Below are 23758 nucleotides of genomic sequence, written 5' to 3' on the forward strand. Positions count from 1 at the left end.
AAATAAAAAAAAAAAATGTTGAAGCTACCTGGCATGCTCCTGCAGCGACAGATACTATAAAATGTAATAAAGGAAAGTTAAAAAATGGGAACTGAAAAGTCAATAAAATATATATTTTGTTCTAACATTCTTAAATATCAGAATGCAACTTGCTAACGCATTTCATACTGGTGCAGAGCTCTACTCATACATTTCCTCAGGGAACCTAAGAAAACAAAGGAAACACATCTTGGTTACATGTTTGACTTCAGTTTATTGTTATTTTGGACCCCAAAAATATAACTCCTGAAGACCAGATGGGTGGTGCTAGTGACTGGTTGGTCTAATCACATAGGTCTACTGAAAATGTGATTCAGACCACATAAAACTGAGATACCTGTAGAGGGTTAACATATAGGACTGATCTAAATGCTATATTTTGTCATTTTATGTATTTACATGTGCAAGTTTACTTTGCACTGTGCATTCACAGTTTTACTTTTTCTTCTTGTGTTTTGCATTCTGGGACACACTTTGGCCTTGGGTGTAGATCAGGAGTAAGGGATATGCAAGAGTATCTGTCAATTCATGCAAAGTATGAATGTCAACAAACAAATGCCTAGATTTAGAGTTTTGTCGGTAAAAACCTGCGGCTCTAACTCTCCATTTTTTTCCAGTGCACCCTTAAGCCAACGCTGGTATTATGAGTTTTCTGAATGGCTGCGTTAGCCTCAGAAAAGTGAGCGTTGAGCCAAATTTAGCTCCACTTCAACCCTCAATACCAACGTTGCTTATGGTAGCGGTAAGCTGGAAAAACGCACACCTGCAAAAAAGCAGCGTTCAGCTCTTAACGTAGCCCCATTGTTTCCTAGGGGAAACACTTACTAAGTCTACACCTAACACCCTAACATGAACCCAGAGTCTAAACACCCCTAAGCTTACACTTATTAACCCCTAATCTGCCGCCCCCGCTATCGCTGACACCTGTATTTTATAATTAACCCCTAATCTGCAGCTCCGGACACCGCCGCCACCTACATTATCCCTATGAACCCCTAATCTGCTGTCCCTAACATCACCGACACCTACATTATATTTATTAACCCCTAATCTGTCCCCCCCAACGTTGCCACCACCTACCTACACTTATTAACCCCTAATCTGCCGACTGGACATCGCCGCCACTATAATAAATGTATTAACCCCTAAACCACCGTACTCCCGCCTCGCAAACACTATAATAAATTTTATTAACCCCTAATCTGCCCTCCCTAACATCGCCGCCACCTACCTACAATTATTAACCCCTAATCTCCTGCCCCCAACGTTGCCGCTACTATAATAAAGTTATTAACCCCTAAACCTAAGTCTAACCCTAACCCTAACACCCCCCCGAACTTAAATATAATTTAAATAAATCGAAATAAATTTACTATAATTAAATAAATTATTCCTATTTAAAACTAAATACTTACCTATAAGATAAACCCTAATATATCTATTTTAGGATTTATATTTATTTTACAGGCAACTTTGTATTTATTTTAACTAGGTACAATAGCTATTAAATAGTTAATAACTATTTAATAGCTACCTAGTTAAAATAATTACAAAATTACCTGTAAAATAAATCCTAACACTACACTATCAATAAATTAATTAAATAAATTACCTACAATGATCTAAAATAAAATACAATTAAATAAACTAAACTATAATACAAAAAAAATAAACACTAAATTACAAAAAATAAAAAAATTACAAGAAGTTTAAACTAATTACACCTAATCTAAGCCCCTTAATAAAATAAAAAATCCCCCCAAAATAATAAAATGCCCTACCCTATACTAAATTACAAAGTAATCAGCTCTTTTATCATCCCTTAAAAGAGCTTTTGCGGGGCATTGCCCCAAAGTAATGTATAATTTTGCTTATTTTTAAAAAACATTGCTCTGATTTTCAGACTCCTAACCAAGCCCCAAAGTTTTATTTGAATACCGTCAGCTACCTTCTCCAGCTTGCTCCTGTTTGTGTAAAGGGTCTTTTCATGTGCAAAAGAAGGGGGAGGGGGGGAGTGTCTTATTTCCCACTTGCAGTGGGCTTTCCAACCTTTCCTTTTCAACAGAGCTAAACTGAAAGCTTCTAAGTACGTTTTTAAACCATTTTATACTGGATGTTTATAACAATATCTGTGCATCTTATTCTTTATAATAGTGTCTATTACATGCAGTTATATGAAAATGAGTGTATACTGTCCCTTTAAGTACTGAAGTTTTCTAAATCTCTTCAGCAAATTTAATATGCGCTTCACCTCGTATTCATCATGATTGTTTACAGAAATTGGAGGTCCTTGAGGTTGTATTCTTCGTGGATTTTGATTTTACGTAAGGTTAAAGTAGGGAAACATGGAATGTTGGATGAATGGTGTAGTGCTTAGGTAACTGAAGAGTTACGGTAGAAGGGCTAAGTATCCGGATGATAGGGAATGGCCCTATGAACTGGCTTGCAAGTTTCTTTGAGGGTACTTGCAAGTGTAAATTCTTGGTAGACAACCAGACTTAATCGCATATTTTGTAATTAGGGTTATAATAAACTTTTTGTCTTGTTTTAGCCTCTGACAAATGTTGTTTGGGGCTTATTAAATATTATTTATTCACTAATAAAATTAAATATCAAAATATAAATTTAGCATTACCATATAAATCAATTAATAAAAAACAGAGCTTTAAACTTCAAGAAAGTTCTTAAGTAAGTAAGATTTTCTTTGTTTTTGTTTATTTGTTTAGATACTGGCAGTTAAAATATAATATCCATTTGAAACACAAGAACACTAAAACAGAACAAATCAATTGACATTGCTGACCACTCATTTCATTTCATTTTTTGTTAAATACCCATTGTCTTAGAGAATATATGGAAACAAAATGAGCAACACATGTAAAAGTCACACACATAAAAAACAATAGAACTATACATTTTCCATAGTAGACAGAAAGAGACTCAGTGTTATATTAAATGTTTGCAGACATCAGCAGCAGAGGGTGTATAAAAGGGATGTGCTCATGGCTATAGACAGCAGCAAGCACTTGCTTCAGAATACCAATCAAAATGGTTAAGGTAAGGAGGGATATAGAGCACTTATTAGATATTAATTCTTACTTAGGGTCAAATTGTTCTCTTACTCTGTTGCTGCCATTTTCATACTTTTTTTTAACTGTGCATTGACTGCAATAATTCATTTTTGCAGTGAAGAATAATGTAAACATACTGAATGTATTATTGTCTTTTTAGATCATCTTCTACGAAGACAAGAACTTTCAGGGCCGCTCCTATGAGTGCAACTCGGATTCTTCAGACCTGAGCTCATATTTTAGCCGCTGCAACTCTATCCGGGTAGAAAATGGCAACTGGATTCTTTATGAACAGCCAAATTACAGGGGACACCAGTACTATCTCAGGAGAGGAGAATATCCTGATTTCCAGCAATGGATGGGTTACAATGACTCCATCAGATCCTGCCGTCTGACCCCACAAGTATGAATTAGTTATGATGTGCTAGATGTTTTTTCTACAATTCAGACATATGAAATAGCATTTTGCTTAGCATTATAATAGTATTTAGAAAAGTATACAGTACTTTTGATCCTTTTCAGTACCAGGCAGTATTCTGATTACGAGTAGTAGTTTTAGGGTATGCTTGGTAGTGTTACATTTTTTTTTTTTTTTTTTGTAGCATTCTTCACAGCCTTCAAAGTTGCCACTTTTCTTCTTTTTTTATTCCAGTGATCTAACTAGGGTTGAAAGAGGAGTAATGAAGAATTTATTAAAAAAAAAAAAAAAAAAATGTGACATTCAATTATGTGGCTTTAGCACAGTTTACCTTTGTAGTCTAGAAACTCCCTGTTATATTTATATATGTGTATACTTGTAAATGTATATATGTGTATATTTGTATATCTATCTATCGATATATCTATATACACTGCTCAAAAAAATAAAGGGAACACTTAAACAACACAATGTATCTCCAAGTCAATCACACTTCTGTGAAATCAAACTGTCCACTTAGGAAGCAACACTGAGTGACAATCAATTTCACATGCTGTTGTGCAAATGGGATAGACAATAGGTGGAAATTATAGGCAATTAGCAAGACACCCCCAATAAAGGAGTGGTTCTGCAGGCGGTGACCACAGACCACTTCTCAGTTCCTATGCTTTCTGGCTGATGTTATGGTCACTTTTGAATGCTGGTGGTGCTTGCACTCTAGTGGTAGCATGAGACGGAGTCTACAACCCACACAAGTGGCTCAGGTAGTGCAGCTCATCCAGGATGGCACATCAGTGCGAGCTGTGGCAAGGATTGCTGTGTCTGTCAGCGTAGTGTCCAGAGCATGGAGGTGCTACCAGGAGACAGGCCAGTACATCAGGAAACGTGGAGGAGGCCGTAGGAGGGCAACAACCCAGCAGCAGGACCGCTACCTCCGCCTTTGTGCAAGGAGGAACAGGAGGAGCACTGCCAGAGCCCTGCAAAATGACCTCCAGCAGGCCACAAATGTGCATGTGTCTGCTCAAACGGTCAGAAACAGACTCCATGAGGGTGGTATGAGGACCCAACGTCAACAGGTGGGGGTTGTGCTTACAGTCCAACACCGTGCAGGACGTTTGACATTTGCCAGAGAACACCAAGATTGGCAAATTCGCCACTGGCGCCCTGTGCTCTTCACAGATGAAAGCAGGGGCACACTGAGCACATTTGACAGACGTGACAGTCTGGAGATGCCGTGGAGAACGTTCTGCTGCCTGCAACATCCTCCAGCATGGCCAGTTTGGCAGTGGGTCAGTAATGGTGTGGGGTGGCATTTCTTTGAGGGGCCGAACAGCCCTCCATGTGCTCGCCAGAGGTAGCCTGACTGCCATTAGGTATCAAGATGAGATCCTCAGACCCCTTGTGAGACCATATGCTGGTGCGGTTGGCCCTGGGTTCCTCCTAATGCAAGACAATGCTAGACCTCATGTGGCTGGAGTGTGTCAGCAGTTCCTGCAAGATGAAGGCATTGATGCTATGGACTGGCCCTCCCGTTCCCCAGACCTGAATCCAATTGAGCACATCTGGGACATCATGTCTCGCTCCATCCACCAACTTCACTTTGCACCACAGACTGTCCAGGAGTTGGTGGATGCTTTAGTCCAGGTCTGGGAGGAGATCCCTCAGGAGACCATCCGCCACCTCATCAGGAGCATGCACAGGCGTTGTAGGGAGGTCATACAGGCACGTGGAGGCCACACACACTACTGAGCCTCATTTTGACTTGTTTTAAGGACATTACATCAAAGTTGGATCTGCCTGTAGTGTGTTTTTCCACTTTAATTTTGAGTGTGACTCCAAATCCAGACCTCCATGGGTTGAAAATTTTGATTTCCATTTTTTAATTTTTGTGTGATTTTGTTGTCAGCACATTCAACTATGTAAAGAACAAAGTATTTAATTAGAATATTTTATTCATTCAGATCTAGGATGTGTTATTTTAGTGTTCCCTTTATTTTTTTGAGCAGTGTATTTACTGTATATGCATATATAAGAAAACATCTATTTCGCTTGTGTCTATGTAATATTTCTCACATAATTAATCCATTTATGAATTTACACCTCTGTTAATCTAAGTTATTAATACAATTTGATAAGATGAACACAAAATGGATAACAATATGAAGGATATGATTGAAGTGACTTTAAACAAAAAAAAAAAAAAAAAATCAATGATCATGCATATGAAAAAGAAGTGACTGAGCATGTTCAAAATATATCTGCATTTTAAGGGTGCATTTTAATTGGTTTCATTTCTTTATGAAACTGCTGTGCACAGACCACTGATAATAATTTAATAACTGCTTTCTGGCTGATAAGTACATTTATTGGTTGATAGAGATTTTTTTTTCACAGTCATAAACACAAAATGTAGTTTTAATTGGGACAGGAACATCTATTTTTCAAAATGCAAAGAAAAAAAAAATCTATGAACTATTTATAGATAAATCATCTCAAAGAGTATAACAAATACACATATTTAATCTGTATCTTTATCAGGTGTTTGGCTAAACATATATAACTTTTTTTCTTTTCTAAATTAAGCACCGTGGCCCATTTAGAATTAGGATCTATGAGAGAGAAGACTTTAAAGGTCAGATGATGGAGTTCACTGAAGATTGTCCTCATGTTTATGAGCAATTCCGTTACCATGACATCCACTCCTGCAATGTGTTTGATGGTCACTGGGTGTTCTATGAAGAGCCTAACTACAGGGGGCGCCAGTACTACCTGAGACCCGAAGAGTACAGAAGATACACTGATTGGGGAGCTATGAATCCTAGAATTGGTTCCTTCAGACGAGTCATGTTTCAATAAAATATATATTTTATAACCTCGTATCATTAATAAATATATTAAAACTGAATACAATTTCTTCTCTTGTTGTTTATTTAAAAGAACATTAAAGGGACAGTTTACTCAAAAATGTTCTCCCCTTTAATTTGTTCCCAATGATCCACTTTACCTGCTGGAGTGTATTAATTGTTTACAAGTATGTAAACGTAAAAAATGTATATAAAAATTGTAATAAAAAAATTATATAAATTTTAAAAAGGTATATAGTATATGACAAATTGAATGGAAAGTGCTAGAATGTGTGTTAGTCTGACATCAATATTGGGGAAGATATTTGAAGGGATTATAAGGGATTATATTGATGAGCATATACGTGTAAACAAGATTATGAGTTAAAATCAGCATGGTTTTATGAGAAATAGACCATGTCAAACTAATCTAATTAGATTATATGAGGAAGTAAGTAAATATATAGATAAAGGGCAATCAGTTAATGTGATACTTCGATTTTGCAAAGGTGTTTTAAACACTGCCACATGAGAGATTAATGCACAAAAATGAAGGGACTGGGAATAGCTGGAAATGTTAGATCATGGATAAATAACTGGATAAAAGATAGGGAGCAACGAGTATTAGTGAATAGCTTGTTATCTATTTCTACCCCCAAATCCCTTTCCTCCTGTGTTTGGCTAAGTCTTGTCCCATTTAAATAATACGTTGCCTGCTTATTTTTACTTCCAAAATGTAGAACTTTGCATTTTTCCGTATTAAATCTCATTTTCCATTTACCTGCCCATACTTCTAATTTTTGAAGGTGCCTTTGTAACGAAAGTTCATCCTGCGCTGACCTAATGACCTTACTTAACTTAGTATCATCTGCAAAAATAGAGATGTCGCTATTTAATCCTTGCTCCAAGTCATTTATAAAAATATTAAAAAGAGTAGGGCCCAGTACTGATCCCTGGGGGACTCCACTGATTACCTTTGTCCAATCTGAGTATGATCCATTTACTACTACTCGTTGCTCCCTATCTTTTATCCAGTTATTTATCCATGAGTTAACCTTTTCAGCTATTCCCAGTCCCTTAATTTTGTGCATTAATCTCTCATGTGGCACTGTATCAAATGCCTTTGCAAAATCTAAGTATATCACATCAACTGATTCCCCTTTATCTATACTTTTACTTACTTCCTCATAGAATCTAATTAAATTAGTTTGACATGATCTATTTCTCATAAACCATACTGATTAGAACTGATAATCTTGTTTACACGAATATGCTCATCAATATAATCCCTTATAATACCTTCAAATATCTTCCCCACTATTGATGTCAGACTAACTGGTCTATAGCTTCCTGGATCATCCCTACTTCCTTTTTTGAAGAGTGGCACCACATCAGCTTTACGCCAATCCTGGGGTACCATGCCTGAGGATAATGAGTCTTGAAAAATTAGAGTAGAGGTTTGTCTATAACAGTGCTAAGTTCCCTTAACACCCTTGGGTGTATTCCATCTTGGCCTGAAGTTTTATTTACCTTAATATTATCCAGTTGGTTCCTGATATCCTCTATACATAACCCAGTTAATGGTATGGGCTGGCAAGTTCTATCTTGTTCCAAAGTATCATCCAATGGTTCCTCTCTTGTGTATACTGAAGAAAAAAAAAACTGGTTTAGTATCTCAGCCTTCTCCCTGTCACTGTTCATTATGCTACCCTCCACGCATTTTAATGTACCTATATTGTCTTTCTTAGATTTTTTGCTATTTATGTACTTAAAGAACATTTAGGGTTAGACTTAGAATCCTTTGAAATTAATTTTTCATTATCAATTTTGGCTAATTCAATTGCTTTTTTGCATCCTTTGTTACATTCCTTATAAATATGGAATTTTGAGTATGTACTATTTTCTTTGAATAATTTAAATGCCCTACGTTTTTTCATAATTTTGCTTAACACATTTATAATCAGCCTCATTGGCTTGGATTTTTTATTTTTATTTTTATAACCATATGGTATTTGTTGATATGTATATTTATTTAACAAAGTTTTAAATGTTATCCATTTATCCTCTGTATTTTTGTTAGAGAATACTTTGTCCCAAGTATACGGGAAAATGCAAGGTTCTGCATTTTGGAAGTAAAAAAAAGCAGGCAATTTATTATTTAAATGGGACAAGACTTAGTCAAACACAGAAGGAAAGGGATTTGGGAGGCTTTCGGCTTCAAAAGCTAATAAGATACTAGCATGTATTAAAAGTGGGATTGATTTAAGGGAGGAAAGCATAATTCTGTCACTATATAAATCCCTGGTAAGACCTCACCTTGAGTATGGAGTGCAGTCCTGGGGACCGATCGCAATAAACAGATATTGCAGAACTAGAAAAAGTTCAGAGAAGGGCCACAAAGCTAATAAGGGGAATGGAGAATTTAAGCTATGAGGATAGGCTCGCCTATTTTTTTATCTTTAGAAGGCGCTTGAGTGATGACATGATTACTTTATATAAATATATTCAAGGCCCATATACAGAGATGGCAGAAGCTATGTTTATTCCAATAAAAAGTATTTCCATTACCCTTATAATGGAATATTAAATAGTTTATTTAGCCTGTAGTATCCCCACCCATCCTGAACGTTTTTGGCCTCCAGGCCAAGCTGTGTTAACACAGCCAGTGGAAGAAATGACACTCCCAGTGGGTTATAGAAGAGCTAAGGTAATAAAACATACATTTTTCCATTGTACTCTCCAAGTATTGGTGATAGGTTTATGGACAGATATAAGATAAAGAACCAGGTATATGTACAAAATGTGATAAAGTATTGAGAACTGATTATACCTACAAGGTCAACCCATTTTATTAGGTTGTGGCTTCAAAACACAAAATCAGCTAATTTATATACACAAATAAGCCTTAAAAAAGCAAATCTCATACATCTTATACTATGCAGCTGGTAAAAAAATTAATTGGAAACACATTAAGGGAAAATCAATTTTATAGTATACTGTCCCTTTAAGCACCTTGTTATTGCAATATTGTTCTGTTACCTTACAATAGATTAACATATCAACAGAGCGGGAATATTTTAGAACACATTGGGCTAGATTGCAAGTGGCGTACCATTGTTAGCGTGGGTTGCACGCTAACAATTTAAGCTATGAGGATAGGCACGCCAAACTGTTTTTTTTTTATCTCTAGAAAAAAGGCGCTTGAGAGATGACATGATTACTTTATATAAATATATTCAAGGCCCATATAAAGAGAAGGCAGAAGCTATGCTTATTCCAAGAAAATTGTTTGTGACAAGAGGTCACAATTTAAGGTTGGAGGAAAGGAGATTTAATCTCCTGCAACGGAAACGTTTTTCACTGTAATAGCAATAAAATTGTGGAACTCGTTACCAAAGGAGGTAGTGAATGCCAATACCCTAGATACATTTAAAAATGGTTTAGATACATTTCTGGCTAGAAACAAAATTCATGGATATGATTGCTAGTATTAAATGGGTCACCTTTTAGTGGGATTAATTTAAGATCAACTGGAGCTTTTTGTAAGTATGTTAGATTTGTAAAGGTTGAACTCAAAGGATTTTGGTCTTTTTTCAACCTCATCTACTATCTTACTATATAAATATATATATATATATATATATATATATATATATATATATATATATATATACACACACACACACACACAGTATATACATACATGTACACAGTATATGTCCCTTTACCTTTAGATGTAAGACAAAAATACCTGGCATGCTCCTGCAGTGACAGATACTATAAAATGTAATAAAGGAAAGTTAAAAATGGGAACTGAAAAGTCAACAAAATATATATTTTGTTCTAACATTCTTAAATATCAGTAACAGATTGCAACTTGCTAACACATTTCATACTGGTGCAGAGCTCTACTCATACATTTCCTCAGGGAACCTAAGAAAACAAAGGAAACACATCTTGGTTACATGTTTGACTTCAGTTTATTGTTATTTTGGACCCCAAAAAATATAACTCCTGAAGACCAGATGGGTGGTGCTAATGACTGGTTGGTGTAATCACATAGTTCTACTGAAAATGTGATTCAGACCACATCAAACTGAGATACCTGTAGAGGGTTAACATATAGGACTTATCTAAATGCTATATTTTGTCATTTTATGTACTTACATGTGCAAGTTTACTTTGCACTGTGCATTCACAGTTTTACTTTTTCTTCTTGTGTTTTGCATTCTGGGACACACTTTGGCCTTGGGTGTAGATCAGGAGTAAGGGATATGCAAGAGTATCTGTCAATTCATGCAAAGTATGAATGTCAACAAACAAACGCCTAGATTTAGAGTTTTGTCTGTAAAAACCTGCGGCTCTAACTCTCCATTTTTTTCCAGCGTACCCTTAAGCCAACGCTGGTATTATGAATTTTCTGAATGGCTGCGTCGGCCTCACAAAAGTGAGTGTTGAGACAAATTTAGCTCCACTTCAACCCTCAATACCAGCGTTGCTTACGGTAGCGGTAAGCTGGAAAAACGCACACCTGCAAAAAAGCAGCGTTCAGCTCTTAACGCAGCCCCATTTTTTCCTATGGGGAAACACTTACTAAGTCTACACCTAACACCCTAACATGAACCCCGAGTCTAAACACCCCTAAGCTTACACTTATTAACCCCTAATCTGCCGCCCCCGCTATCGCTGACACCTGCATTTTATTATTAACCCCTAATCTGCAGCTCCGGAAACCGCAGCCACCTACATTATCCCTATGAACCCCTAATCTGCTGTCCCTAACATCGTCGACACCTACATTATATTTATTAACCCCTAATCTGTCCCCCCCAACGTCGCCGCCACCTACCTACACTTATTAACCCCTAATCTGCCGACCGGACATCGCCGCCACTATAATAAATGTATTAACCCCTAAACCGCCGCACTCCCGTATCGCAAACACTATAATACATTTTATTAACCCCTAATCTGCCCTCCCTAACATCGCCCCCACCTACCTACAATTATTAACCCCTAATCTCCTGCCCCCAACGTCGCTGCTACTATAATAAAGTTATTAACCCCTAAACCTAAGTCTAACCCTAACACCCCCCGAACTTAAATATAATTTAAATAAAACGAAATAAATTTACTATAATTAAATAAATTATTCCTATTTAAAACTAAATACTTACCTATAAAATAAACCCTAATATAGCTACAATATAACTTATAGTTAAATTGTATCTATTTTAGGATTTATATTTTTTTACAGGCAACTTTGTATTTATTTTAACTAGGTACAATAGCTATTAAATAGTTAATAACTATTTAATAGCTACCTAGTTAAAATAATTACAAAATTACCTGTAAAATAAATCCTAACCTAAGTTACAAAGACACCTAAGACTACACTATCAATAAATTAATTAAATAAATTACCTACAATGATCTAAAATAAAATACAATTAAATAAACTAAACTATATTACAAAAAAAACAAACACTAAATTATAGAAAATATCAAAAAAATTACAAGAAGTTTAAACTAATTACACCTAATCTAAGCCCCCTAATAAAATAAAAAAGCCCCCCAAAATAATAAAATGCCCTACCCTATACTAAATTACAAAGTAATCAGCTCTTTTACCAGACCTTAAAAGAGCTTTTGCAGGGCATTACCCCAAAGTAATGTATAATTTTGCTTATTTTTAAATAACATTGCTCTGATTTTCAGACTCCTTACCAAGCCCCAAAGTTTTATTTGAATACCGTCAGCTACCTTCTCCAGCTTGCTCCTGTTTGTGTAAAGGGTCTTTTCATATGCAAAAGAAGGGTGAGGGGGGGGGGGGGGGAGTGTCTTATTTCCCACTTGCAGTGGGCTTTCCAACTGCCTTTTCAACAGAGCTAAACTGAAAGCTTCTAAGTATGTTTTTAAACAATTTTATACTGGATTTTTATAACAGTATCTGTGCATCTTATTCTTTATAGTAGTGTCTATTACATGCAGTTATATGAAAATGAGTGTATACTGTCCCTTTAAGTACTGAAGTTTTCCAAATCTCTTCCGCAAATTTAATATGCGCTTCACCTCGTATTCATCATGATTGTTTACAGAAATTGGAGGTCCTTGAGGTTGTATTTGTCGTGGATTTTGATTTAACATAAGGTTAAAGTAGGGAAACATGGAATGTTGGATGAATGGTGTAGTGCTTAGGTAACTGAAGAGTTACGGTAGAAGGGCTAAGTATCCGGATGATAGGGAATGGCCCTATGAACTGGCTTGCAAGTTTCTTTGAGGGTACTTGCAAGTGTAAATTCTTGGTAGACAACCAGACAGAGGCCTCGCTTCCATTGAGTTGTTAAAAATGGAGCCGTAAGCTACCGAAGCGGACGACAGCTAAAAGTAATTTACGGCTCCATTTTAGTACCAGGTTTCCATTGAAAAGATTAGCGTGTTGCGCGCAGTCGCTCTTTTCGGCCGTACGTAAGTTTGCGTTGCCAACCGATGTCGGATTTGTTGAAAAGCGCGCCATAACAAGTGCATTGCCATGGTAACCCGACCTCTGTCTATAAGAATAACGGTTTGCGCCTGCTCTCTTTACCTGTGATCGCCTCTAGAGAGAAAGACACGGGAGCTAGTTGCGTTGGTAGGAGTTTTGGGTTTTTGAGAGTTGTTTGAGAGTTAGTGGAGAGTTTGATATTTTATTTTCATATATTCTTATTGTAGGCCTCATATAATATTTGGAACACACACACACATCCATACATCCATAGTTAATTAACACACATTAGTTTATACACACAAACACACACTTTTATTTGATACAAACACATTCACTTTTTTTTTTATTTCATTAACCCCCATATCCCCATCTTCCTTTATTACTCCTTTCATTAATCCCCTTATTCCACTTCCCATCCCCCCTTTGACTACCCTTCCCTTCCTCACTATATAACTTTATTTTTTTTTTTACATTTTGCCCATCCTATTTTTTTTTTTTTACATCCCATATTTTTTGTTTCATTTGACTATATAGCCCACCCCTTTCTTCATTTGCATCCCTTATTACTTTTTGATAATTTTGTTATAATCCTCTTTTGTTTTTCCTTTTTCATTTACATCCTTTTGTTTATTTTCTCCCCCACATTTTATTTTTATTTTGAGGGATATAGAATAGAGATAGTTAGGGTCTAGATAGGTTAGGTAGTTAGTTTTGGGGATATTTAATTTAGGGTTTAGTTAGGTTAATTAGTGTAGTTAGGTAAGCTAGGGACTTTAGTGTTAGGTTAGAGTTAGGGAGGAAGGAGAAAGGGATGGATAGGCCTAGTGGAGTTGGGAAGGGGGTGGCTAGGGGGAGTGCAGTGGAGAGGGTGGCTAGAGGGAGGGGGAGGGGGGAAGTAGGGAGTAGTATTGTCAGGACTAGGGGCCGAGGTTTGGGTGGAGGATTTGTCCTTCCTCAAACCCTGGCAGAGGAGGGAAGGAGAGAGGGTGGAAGAGGAGTGGAGGTGGGAGGAGTGAGGAGGAGTCAGCCTCAGCTAGGCACAAAAAGAAAAGGGAAAGTGGGGCAGACTGTGGCAAGTGGGAGTGGGGCTGGTGGTAGCCTGTCACAGCCTGCAGGGACAGAGGAGGGAGAGAGGGCTGGTTCCCAGTCACAGGAGGGAGAGTCTGTGTCTGCTGGCCCTTCAGGTGTGAAGGGCAGGCTAAGAGAGGAGAGGTACTCTGAGGAGGAGAAGGAGGCTCTTGTTGAGGCCTACTTGGAGAGGGCACCTCAGCTGGAGAACCCTAACCTGAGGGCGGGTGTCCGGAATAAGCTGTGGGAGGAGATTTGAGTGGCAGTCAGCTGCTTAGGACGTAATCGTTCTACTGCCAGCATTAAACACCGCTATCATGACTGCAGGAGGGAAACCAAAGCTAAGCTGGCACAGCAGGCCAAATATGCATGTGGGACAGGTGGTGGTCCTAGCAAGAGAATACACCTAAGGTCATGGGAGGAGATGTTGTCCAATGTCATCTCGGATGAATCTGTTCACGGATGTAAGGGGACAATGGACACCTCTGTGCCACCTGAAGAGGTGTATGAAGGTGAATATTCAATATTAAATATAACCATATATGTGATGTATATATGTTGTATATCATAAATACCCATCTGTGTTTAGCTATGAATCTAAATTTACATAGTTGTATTTAATATGTTCAGCAAGCACTCTGTATTGTATATCTGCTCCGACAAGCAAGAATATTGATAATATAATATCCAAGAATATTAAGAATTTCATATAAATCATGTGTCATTGTCCTTAAAGGGAAACTGTACCCAAATTTTCTCTTTTGTGATTCAGATACAGCATGCAATTTTAAGCAACTTTCTAATTTACTACTATTATCAATTTCTCTTCGTTCTCTTGCTATCTTTATATGAAAAAGAAGGCATCTAAGCTTTTTTCTAGGTTCAGAACTCTGGACAGCAGTTTTTGATTGGTGAATGCATTTATCCACCAATCAGCAAGGACAACCTAGGTTGTTCACCAAAAATGGGCCTCCATCTAAACTTACATTCTTGCATTTCAAATAAAGATACCAAGAGAATAAAGAACATTTGAAAATAGGAGTAAATTAGAAGGTTTATTAAAATTGCATGGTCTATCTGAAGCACAAAAGAAAATATTTGGGTACAGTGTCCCTTTAACAATGTTCCTTTAAGACACAGTCTATAAAGATTCATCAGTTATGGTCATATATGCTTGGATTTTATCCCAAACACACTATATGTGTGTGTATGTGTATGTGTGTATGTGTATGTGTGTGTGTGTATGTGTGTGTGTGTGTGTGTACATATATACACATACAGGGAGTGCAGAATTATTAGGCAAGTTGTATTTTTGAGGATTCATTTTATTATTGAACAACAACCATGTTCTCAATGAACCCAAAAAACTAATTAATATCAAAGCTGAATAGTTTTGGAAGTAGTTTTTAGTTTGTTTTTAGTTATAGCCATTTTAGGGGGATATCTGTGTGTGCAGGTGACTATTACTGTGCATAATTATTAGGCAACTTAACAAAAACAAATATATACCCATTTCAATTATTTATTTTTACCAGTGAGACCAATATAACATCTCAACATTCACAAATATACATTTCTGACATTCAAAAACAAAACAAAAACAAATCAGTGACCAATATAGCCACCTTTCTTTGCAAGGACACTCAAAAGCCTGCCATCCATGGATTCTGTCAGTGTTTTGATCTGTTCACCATCAACATTGCGTGCAGCAGCAACCACAGCCTCCCAGACACTGTTCAGAGAGGTGTACTGTTTTCCCTCCTTGTAAATCTCACATTTGATGATGGACCACAGGTTCTCAATGGGGTTCAGATCAGGTGAACAAGGAGGCCATGTCATTAGATTTTCTTCTTTTATACCCTTTCTTGCCAGCCACGCTGTGGAGTACTTGGACGCGTGTGATGGAGCATTGTCCTGCATGAAAATCATGTTTTTCTTGAAGGATGCAGACTTCTTCCTGTACCACTGCTTGAAGAAGGTGTCTTCCAGAAACTGGCAGTAGGACTGGGAGTTGAGCTTGACTCCATCCTCAACCCGAATAGGCCCCACAAGCTCATCTTTGATGATACCAGCCCAAACCAGTACTCCACCTCCACCTTGCTGGCGTCTGAGTCGGACTGGAGCTCTCTGCCCTTTACCAATCCAGCCACGGGCCCATCCATCTGGACCATCAAGACTCACTCTCATTTCATCAGTCCATAAAACCTTAGAAAAATCTGTCTTGAGATATTTCTTGGCCCAGTCTTGATGTTTCAGCTTGTGTGTCTTGTTCAGTGGTGGTCGTCTTTCAGCCTTTCTTACCTTGGCCATGTCTCTGAGTATTGCACACCTTGTGCTTTTGGGCACTCCAGTGATGTTGCAGCTCTGAAATATGGCCAAACTGGTGGCAAGTGGCATCTTGGCAGCTGCACGCTTGACTTTTCTCAGTTCATGGGCAGTTATTTTGCGCCTTGGTTTTTCCACACGCTTCTTGCGACCCTGTTGACTATTTTGAATGAAACGCTTGATTGTTCGATGATCATGCTTCAGAAGCTTTGCAATTTTAAGAGTGCTGCATCCCTCTGCAAGATATCTCACTATTTTTGACTTTTCTGAGCCTGTCAAGTCCTTCTTTTGACCCATTTTGCCAAAGGAAAGGAAGTTGCCCAATAATTATGCACACCTGATATAGGGTGTTGATGTCATTAGACCACACCCCTTCTCATTACAGAGATGCACATCACCTAATATGCTTAATTGGTAGTAGGCTTTCGAGCCTATACAGCTTGGAGTAAGACAACATGCATAAAGAGGATGATGTGGTCAAAATACTCATTTGCCTAATAATTCTGCACTCCCTGTAAATATGGAATATAATAGTCTATATTGTTATGCTACAAAGTAATATATTCTATTAGATAGATAATGTAAGCATACCGTATATTTATTTGTATGTTCCGAACAGGAGGAGTATGAAGCTGCACCAACACCACAGCAGGATGTTCCTACATTCACTGAGGAGGATGAGGATATCTATGGGACACTACCTCCTATATCAGCCTCTTAGAAGGTGATATGCAGCAGCCTAGGGCATATGAGATGGAGGATGTATCAGGCCCTTCTCCATCTACCTCTGCGACAACATTTCATGTTCTGGGTTCTGAACCCCAGCAGACTCATCCTCCTCAACAATGACAGTTCATGCATACTTCGCAGCAACAAATGGCACAGCCCCCACAGCTGCACCCACCGCAGCAGATGATGCACCCCCCACAACATCCTCCTCAGCAGCAGATGATGCACCCACCACGACATCCTCCTCAGCATCAGATGATGCACCCACCACGACATCATTATCCTTAGCAGCAGATGATGCACCCACCACAGCAGCATACAGATCTGCATCATCTGTACTATATGCCTCCCACTCCTATGGCACAACAGGAATCCACACCACCACCCACTGCACCCACCAATGTATTGCCAACAGTGCCATCACAGACAACCTCCCAGTCACCAATACGGAGAGACAGCCCTGGAACCAGCCAATTATTGGTTTCTGAGACACCAACTCTACAACAGGGTCCGGCACAGTCCCAGCAGGATGATCTACTGAGGCTCATACATAGAGAGCTTAGGCTGTCCCGGCTCCAACAGCAGCAGGCTTTCAGGAGGATACAGAGCCAAATGGACATCCATAATGCCTCACTCGTCCGCCTGGCAGAGGCAGTGGAGAGGCTCGCGGATAGGCCCCAAACTCCATCCTCACTTGCATCCTCTGTCATCTCCCTGCAGGACCCTGAATCCAGGTTATTAGCCTCACATTCAGCTGTTGGGCGTCGCACAAGACGCCACACTTCCGCCCTAAGTACCTCTCCTCCAAAGTCTAAATCCCGCCGAAAGAATTAATTAATATTCTTTTTTTTCCACCCAAGATATATCATATCTAATTTTTGCACTAAAGCACTTTTTTAAGTGCGATTTTCATCTCATAAATATGCATCCATTTTTCTAATCCAAATTTGAACATATATCTTAATATTATTCTAATAGCTGTTTATCTGCTAAAAATTAACAGCTTTATTCATTTTTATTTCACATGATGTCAATTAATATGCAGGTGTACATTGTTGAGAAATGTATGTGTCCTTTTATTGAGGATATTATGCCGTTTAAGAATACTTGGGGATACGTGTCTGAAATTTATACAGTATATGCTATCTAACATTAGTCAACGTGACATGTGTAAATGTTATGATTTATATTCCACAAGCATATGTTGTTTGCTCCTTCAGATGAAGCTAATAAGGGTTATACAGTTATAGAAGAGTTGAAAAGTAAATACTCCTTCCTGTTGATATGGCCAAATACCTTTCATTCATTCTTATAGTCCTATGTGGAATGTAATATCTGAAATATATACCTATCATGACTAATACCTATCATGACTAATGCACTCCTTTTTGTCAAGATTATTATTCAATATTTAGATAAATGTATCTTTATGATATTTAAGCACTGATGTATACACAACATATATGTGATTGCCATGATATAGAGGTGATTAATACATTTTAATTGACATCATATGAACAGACACAGACTCTCCCTGGGACCAATGCACAATGCACTTTTAAATTGTTTCAATAACTCCATGTTAAAGACAATACTTCATATTTCTTGAAGTATGTAATATTAAGCACTTATGTATTTTGGTTAATAGTCTAAATATTGCAAATGTATTATCTGCTTTAGCAGACATGACATTACATATATTTTATAAATATTAGTACTATGACACATTATAACTTTAATGTGTCATCATTTTGTATTGAATAAATATGATTTTCACATTGAAAATTACATTTGAATGAGGGTAAATCTGTAATAATAAAACTCATCTTCATGATAAACAACTGATTTCCTTTGAATTATTTTCTATATGTATTGAGATTATATATAGCATCCCTGGGCAAAGGTTTCATTTTGAATAGGTAGATATTTTATTTATTTTTATAATATTTTACCAGGAAAGATACATTGAGATTTCTATAGTTTTCAAGTATGTCCTGGGTACACAAAACATTGCCTTGATACAATGGGTACAATAAAATAAAAAACAATAATAATACATATGCCCAAAAATTTAACATAGAACAGGTAAGAAATATATAATCAACAATGACAGGTGCATTCTGTTTTGAGATATGTAGAGAGGGATCTCTTAAAGGAAGGTTTGAAAGTGTGCGGGAGGTCGTTCCATAATTGTGGTGCTTGCATATATTTTTATATGCACATACATATTGATATTTCTATGACAACATGGGTGCAAATATTCCTATACATAGGACCAATAAATGTAGCATATATAATGTTATTTGTACATTGAAACACTCATAATTTCTTTTGGATTTGCAATTTCAATGATAAACAGGCCTCAAAAAAGCTCTTTTTCCTCCTTTACACCTAGTTGAGCTGGGGGTAATATTTCTCAATGTATCGACAGCCTCCGACAGTGTATTAACGGTTAGCGCTTTCATTGGAAACCTGGTATAATTTATCGATTAACGGCTTCTATTACTTTCTATGGGACGCGAAGATCTTTTCGGCAGCCGGAGTCCAGCTGCCGATATTGAGGTATAACGCGCCATTGGAAACAGTCGATAAACGATATTGCTTTCGACAGCATATTTAACGGTTTGCGAGTGCACGCAAACTGAATAACGACTCAATGGAAGCGAGGCCTAAATCGGATATTTTGTAATTAGGGTTATAATAAACTTTTTGTCTTGTTTTAGCCTCTGACAAATGTTGTTTGGGGCTTATTAAATATTATTTATTCACTATTAAATATCAAAATATAAATTTAGCATTACCATATAAATTAATTAATAAAAAAACAGAGCTTTAAACTTCAAGATAGTTCTTAAGTAAGTAAGATGTTCTTTGTTTTTGTTTATTTGTTTAGATACTGGCAGTTAAAATATAATATCCATTTGAAACACAAGAACACTAAAAGAGAACAAATTAATTGACATTGCTGACCACTCATTTCATTTTTTGTTAAATACCCATTGTCTTAGAGAATATATGGAAACAAAATGAGCAACACATGTAAAAGTCACACACATAAAAAACAATAGAACTATACATTTTCCATAGTAGACAGAAAGAGACTCAGTGTTATATTAAATGTTTGCAGACATCAGCAGCAAAGGGTGTATAAAAGGGATGTGCTCATTGCTATAGACAGCAGCAAGCACTTGCTTCAGAATACCAAAATGGTTAAGGTAAGGAGGGATATAGAGCACTTATTAGATATCAATTCTTACTTAGGGTCAAATTGTTCTCTTACTCTGTTGCTGCCATTTTCATACTTTTTTTTAACTGTGCATTGACTGCAATAATTCATTTTTGCAGTGAAGAATAATGTAAACATACTGAATGTATTATTCTCTTTTTAGATCATCTTCTACGAAGACAAGAACTTTCAGGGCCGCTCCTATGAGTGCAACTCGGATTCTTCAGACCTGAGCTCATATTTTAGCCGCTGCAACTCTATCCGGGTAGAAAATGGCAACTGGGTTCTTTATGAACAGACAAATTACAGGGGACACCAGTACTATCTCAGGAGAGGAGAATATCCTGATTTCCAGCAATGGATGGGTTACAATGACTCCATCAGATCCTGCCGTCTGACTCCACAAGTATGAATTAGTTATGATGTGTTAGATGTTTTTTCTACAATTAAGACATATGAAATAGCATTTTGCTTAGCATTATAATAGTATTTAGAAAAGTATACAGTACTTTTGATCCTTTTCAGTACCAGGCAGTATTCTGATTACGAGTAGTAGTTTTATGTGGTTTTAGCACAGTTTACCTTTGTAGTCTAGAAACTCCCTGTTATATTTATATATGTGTATACTTGTAAATGTATATATGTGTACAGGGAGTGCAGAATTATTAGGCAAATGAGTATTTTGACCACATCATCCTCTTTATGCATGTTGTCTTACTCCAAGCTGTATAGGCTCGAAAGCCTACTACCAATTAAGCATATTAGGTGATGTGCATCTCTGTAATGAGAAGGGGTGTGGTCTAATGACATCAACACCCTATATCAGGTGTGCATAATTATTAGGCAACTTCCTTTCCTTTGGCAAAATGGGTCAAAAGAAGGACTTGACAGGCTCAGAAAAGTCAAAAATAGTGAGATATCTTGCAGAGGGATGCAGCACTCTTAAAATAGCAAAGCTTCTGAAGCGTGATCATCGAACAATCAAGCATTTCATTCAAAATAGTCAACAGGGTCGCAAGAAGCGTTTGGAAAAACCAAGGTGCAAAATAACTGCCCATGAACTGAGAAAAGTCAAGCGTGCAGCTGCCAAGATGCCACTTGCCACCAGTTTGGCCATATTTCAGAGCTGCAACATCACTGGAGTGCCCAAAAGCACAAGGTGTGCAATACTCAGAGACATGGCCAAGGTAAGAAAGGCTGAAAGACGACCACCACTGAACAAGACACACAAGCTGAAACGTCAAGACTGGGCCAAGAAATATCTCAAGACTGATTTTTCTAAGGTTTTATGGACTGATGAAATGAGAGTGAGTCTTGATGGGCCAGATGGATGGGCCCGTGGCTGGATTGGTAAAGGGCAGAGAGCTCCAGTCCGACTCAGACGCCAGCAAGGTGGAGGTGGAGTACTGGTTTGGGCTGGTATCATCAAAGATGAGCTTGTGGGGCCTTTTCGGGTTGAGGATGGAGTCAAGCTCAACTCCCAGTCCTACTGCCAGTTTCTGGAAGACACCTTCTTCAAGCAGTGGTACAGGAAGAAGTCTGCATCCTTCAAGAAAAACATGATTTTCATGCAGGACAATGCTCCATCACACGCGTCCAAGTACTCCACAGCGTGGCTGGCAAGAAAGGGTATAAAAGAAGAAAATCTAATGACATGGCCTCCTTGTTCACCTGATCTGAACCCCATTGAGAACCTGTGGTCCATCATCAAATGTGAGATTTACAAGGAGGGAAAACAGTACACCTCTCTGAACAGTGTCTGGGAGGCTGTGGTTGCTGCTGCACGCAATGTTGATGGTGAACAGATCAAAACACTGACAGAATCCATGGATGGCAGGCTTTTGAGTGTCCTTGCAAAGAAAGGTGGCTATATTGGTCACTGATTTGTTTTTGTTTTGTTTTTGAATGTCAGAAATGTATATTTGTGAATGTTGAGATGTTATATTGGTTTCACTGGTAAAAATAAATAATTGAAATGGGTATATATTTGTTTTTTGTTAAGTTGCCTAATAATTATGCACAGTAATAGTCACCTGCACACACAGATATCCCCCTAAAATAGCTATAACTAAAAACAAACTAAAAACTACTTCCAAAACTATTCAGCTTTGATATTAATGAGTTTTTTGGGTTCATTGAGAACATGGTTGTTGTTCAATAATAAAATTAATCCTCAAAAATACAACTTGCCTAATAATTCTGCACTCCCTGTATATTTGTATATCTATCTATCGATATATCTATATATGTACTGTATATGCATACATGAGAAAACATCTATTTCGCTTGTGTCTATGTAATATTTCTCACATAATTAATCCATTTATGAATTTACACCTCTGTTAATCTAATTTATTAATACAATTTGATAAGATGAACACAAAATGGATAACAATATGAAGGATATGATTGAAGTGACTTTAAACAAAAAAAAAAAAAAATCAATGATCAGTCATATGAAAAAGAAGTGACTGAGCATGTTCAAAATATATCTGCATTTTAAGGGTGCATTTTAATTGGTTTCATTTCATGAAACTGCTGTGCACAGAACACTGATAATTTAGTAACTACTTCCTGGCTGATAAGTACACAAAATGTAGTTTTAATTGGGACAGGAACATCTATTTTTCAAAATGCAAAGAAAAAAAAATCTATGAACTATTTATAGATAAATCATCTCAAAGAGTATAACAAATACACATATTTAATCTGTATTTTTATCAGGTGTTTGGCTAAACATATATAACTTTTTTCTTTTCTAAATTAAGCACCGTGGCCCATTTAGAATTAGGATCTATGAGAGAGAAGACTTTAAAGGTCAGATGATGGAGTTCACTGAAGATTGTCCTCATGTCTATGAGCAATTCCGTTACCATGACATCCACTCCTGCAATGTGTTTGATGGTCACTGGGTGTTCTATGAAGAGCCTAACTACAGGGGGCGCCAGTACTACCTGAGACCCGAAGAGTACAGAAGATACACTGATTGGGGAGCTATGAAACCTAGAATTGGTTCCTTCAGACGAGTCACGTTTCATTAAAATATATATTTTATAACCTCATATCATTAATAAATATATTAAAACTGAATACACTTTCTTCTCTTGTTGTTTATTTAAAAGAACATTAAAGGGACAGTTTACTCAAAAATGTTCTCCCCTTTAATTTGTTCCCAATGATCCACTTTACCTGCTGGAGTGTATTAATTGTTTACAAGTATGTAAACGTAAAAAATGTATATAAAAATTGTAATAAAAAAATTATATAAATGTTAAAAAGGTATATAGTATATGGCAAGGCATTTGAATGGAAAGTGCTAGAATGTGTGTTAGTCTGACATCAATATTGGGGAAGATATTTGAAGGGATTATAAGGGATTATATTGATGAGCATATACGTGTAAACAAGATTATGAGTTCAAATCAGCATGGTTTTATGAGAAATAGACCATGTCAAATTAATCTAAATAGATTATATGAGGAAGTAAGTAAATATATAGATAAAGGGCAATCAGTTAATGTGATACTTCGATTTTGCAAAGGTGTTTTAAAC

General features: G+C 37.1%; 2 protein-coding genes across 2 annotated transcripts; both read left to right on the forward strand.

Annotated features, from left to right (window-relative positions):
- Window positions 1-296: 296 nt before the first annotated feature.
- On the forward strand, window positions 297-6438 carry LOC128659521 (gamma-crystallin 1-like). The gene is made up of 4 exons (XM_053713126.1): window positions 297-316; window positions 535-574; window positions 3271-3513; window positions 6112-6438. Exons 1-4 carry the CDS (start codon window positions 297-299, stop codon window positions 6382-6384), a joined length of 576 nt encoding a protein of 191 aa, XP_053569101.1. The 3' UTR covers window positions 6385-6438.
- Window positions 6439-14291: 7853 nt separating this feature from the next.
- LOC128638608 (gamma-crystallin 1-like) lies at window positions 14292-23296 on the forward strand. Its single transcript, XM_053690667.1, has 3 exons — window positions 14292-14306; window positions 20370-20612; window positions 22975-23296. The coding sequence occupies exons 1-3, from the start codon at window positions 14292-14294 to the stop codon at window positions 23245-23247; spliced, it is 531 nt and encodes a 176-aa protein (XP_053546642.1). The 3' UTR covers window positions 23248-23296.
- Window positions 23297-23758: the final 462 nt, after the last annotated feature.

Source organism: Bombina bombina, chromosome 1, assembly GCF_027579735.1.
Source record: "Bombina bombina isolate aBomBom1 chromosome 1, aBomBom1.pri, whole genome shotgun sequence".
In the NCBI taxonomy this organism is placed as follows: domain Eukaryota; kingdom Metazoa; phylum Chordata; class Amphibia; order Anura; family Bombinatoridae; genus Bombina; species Bombina bombina.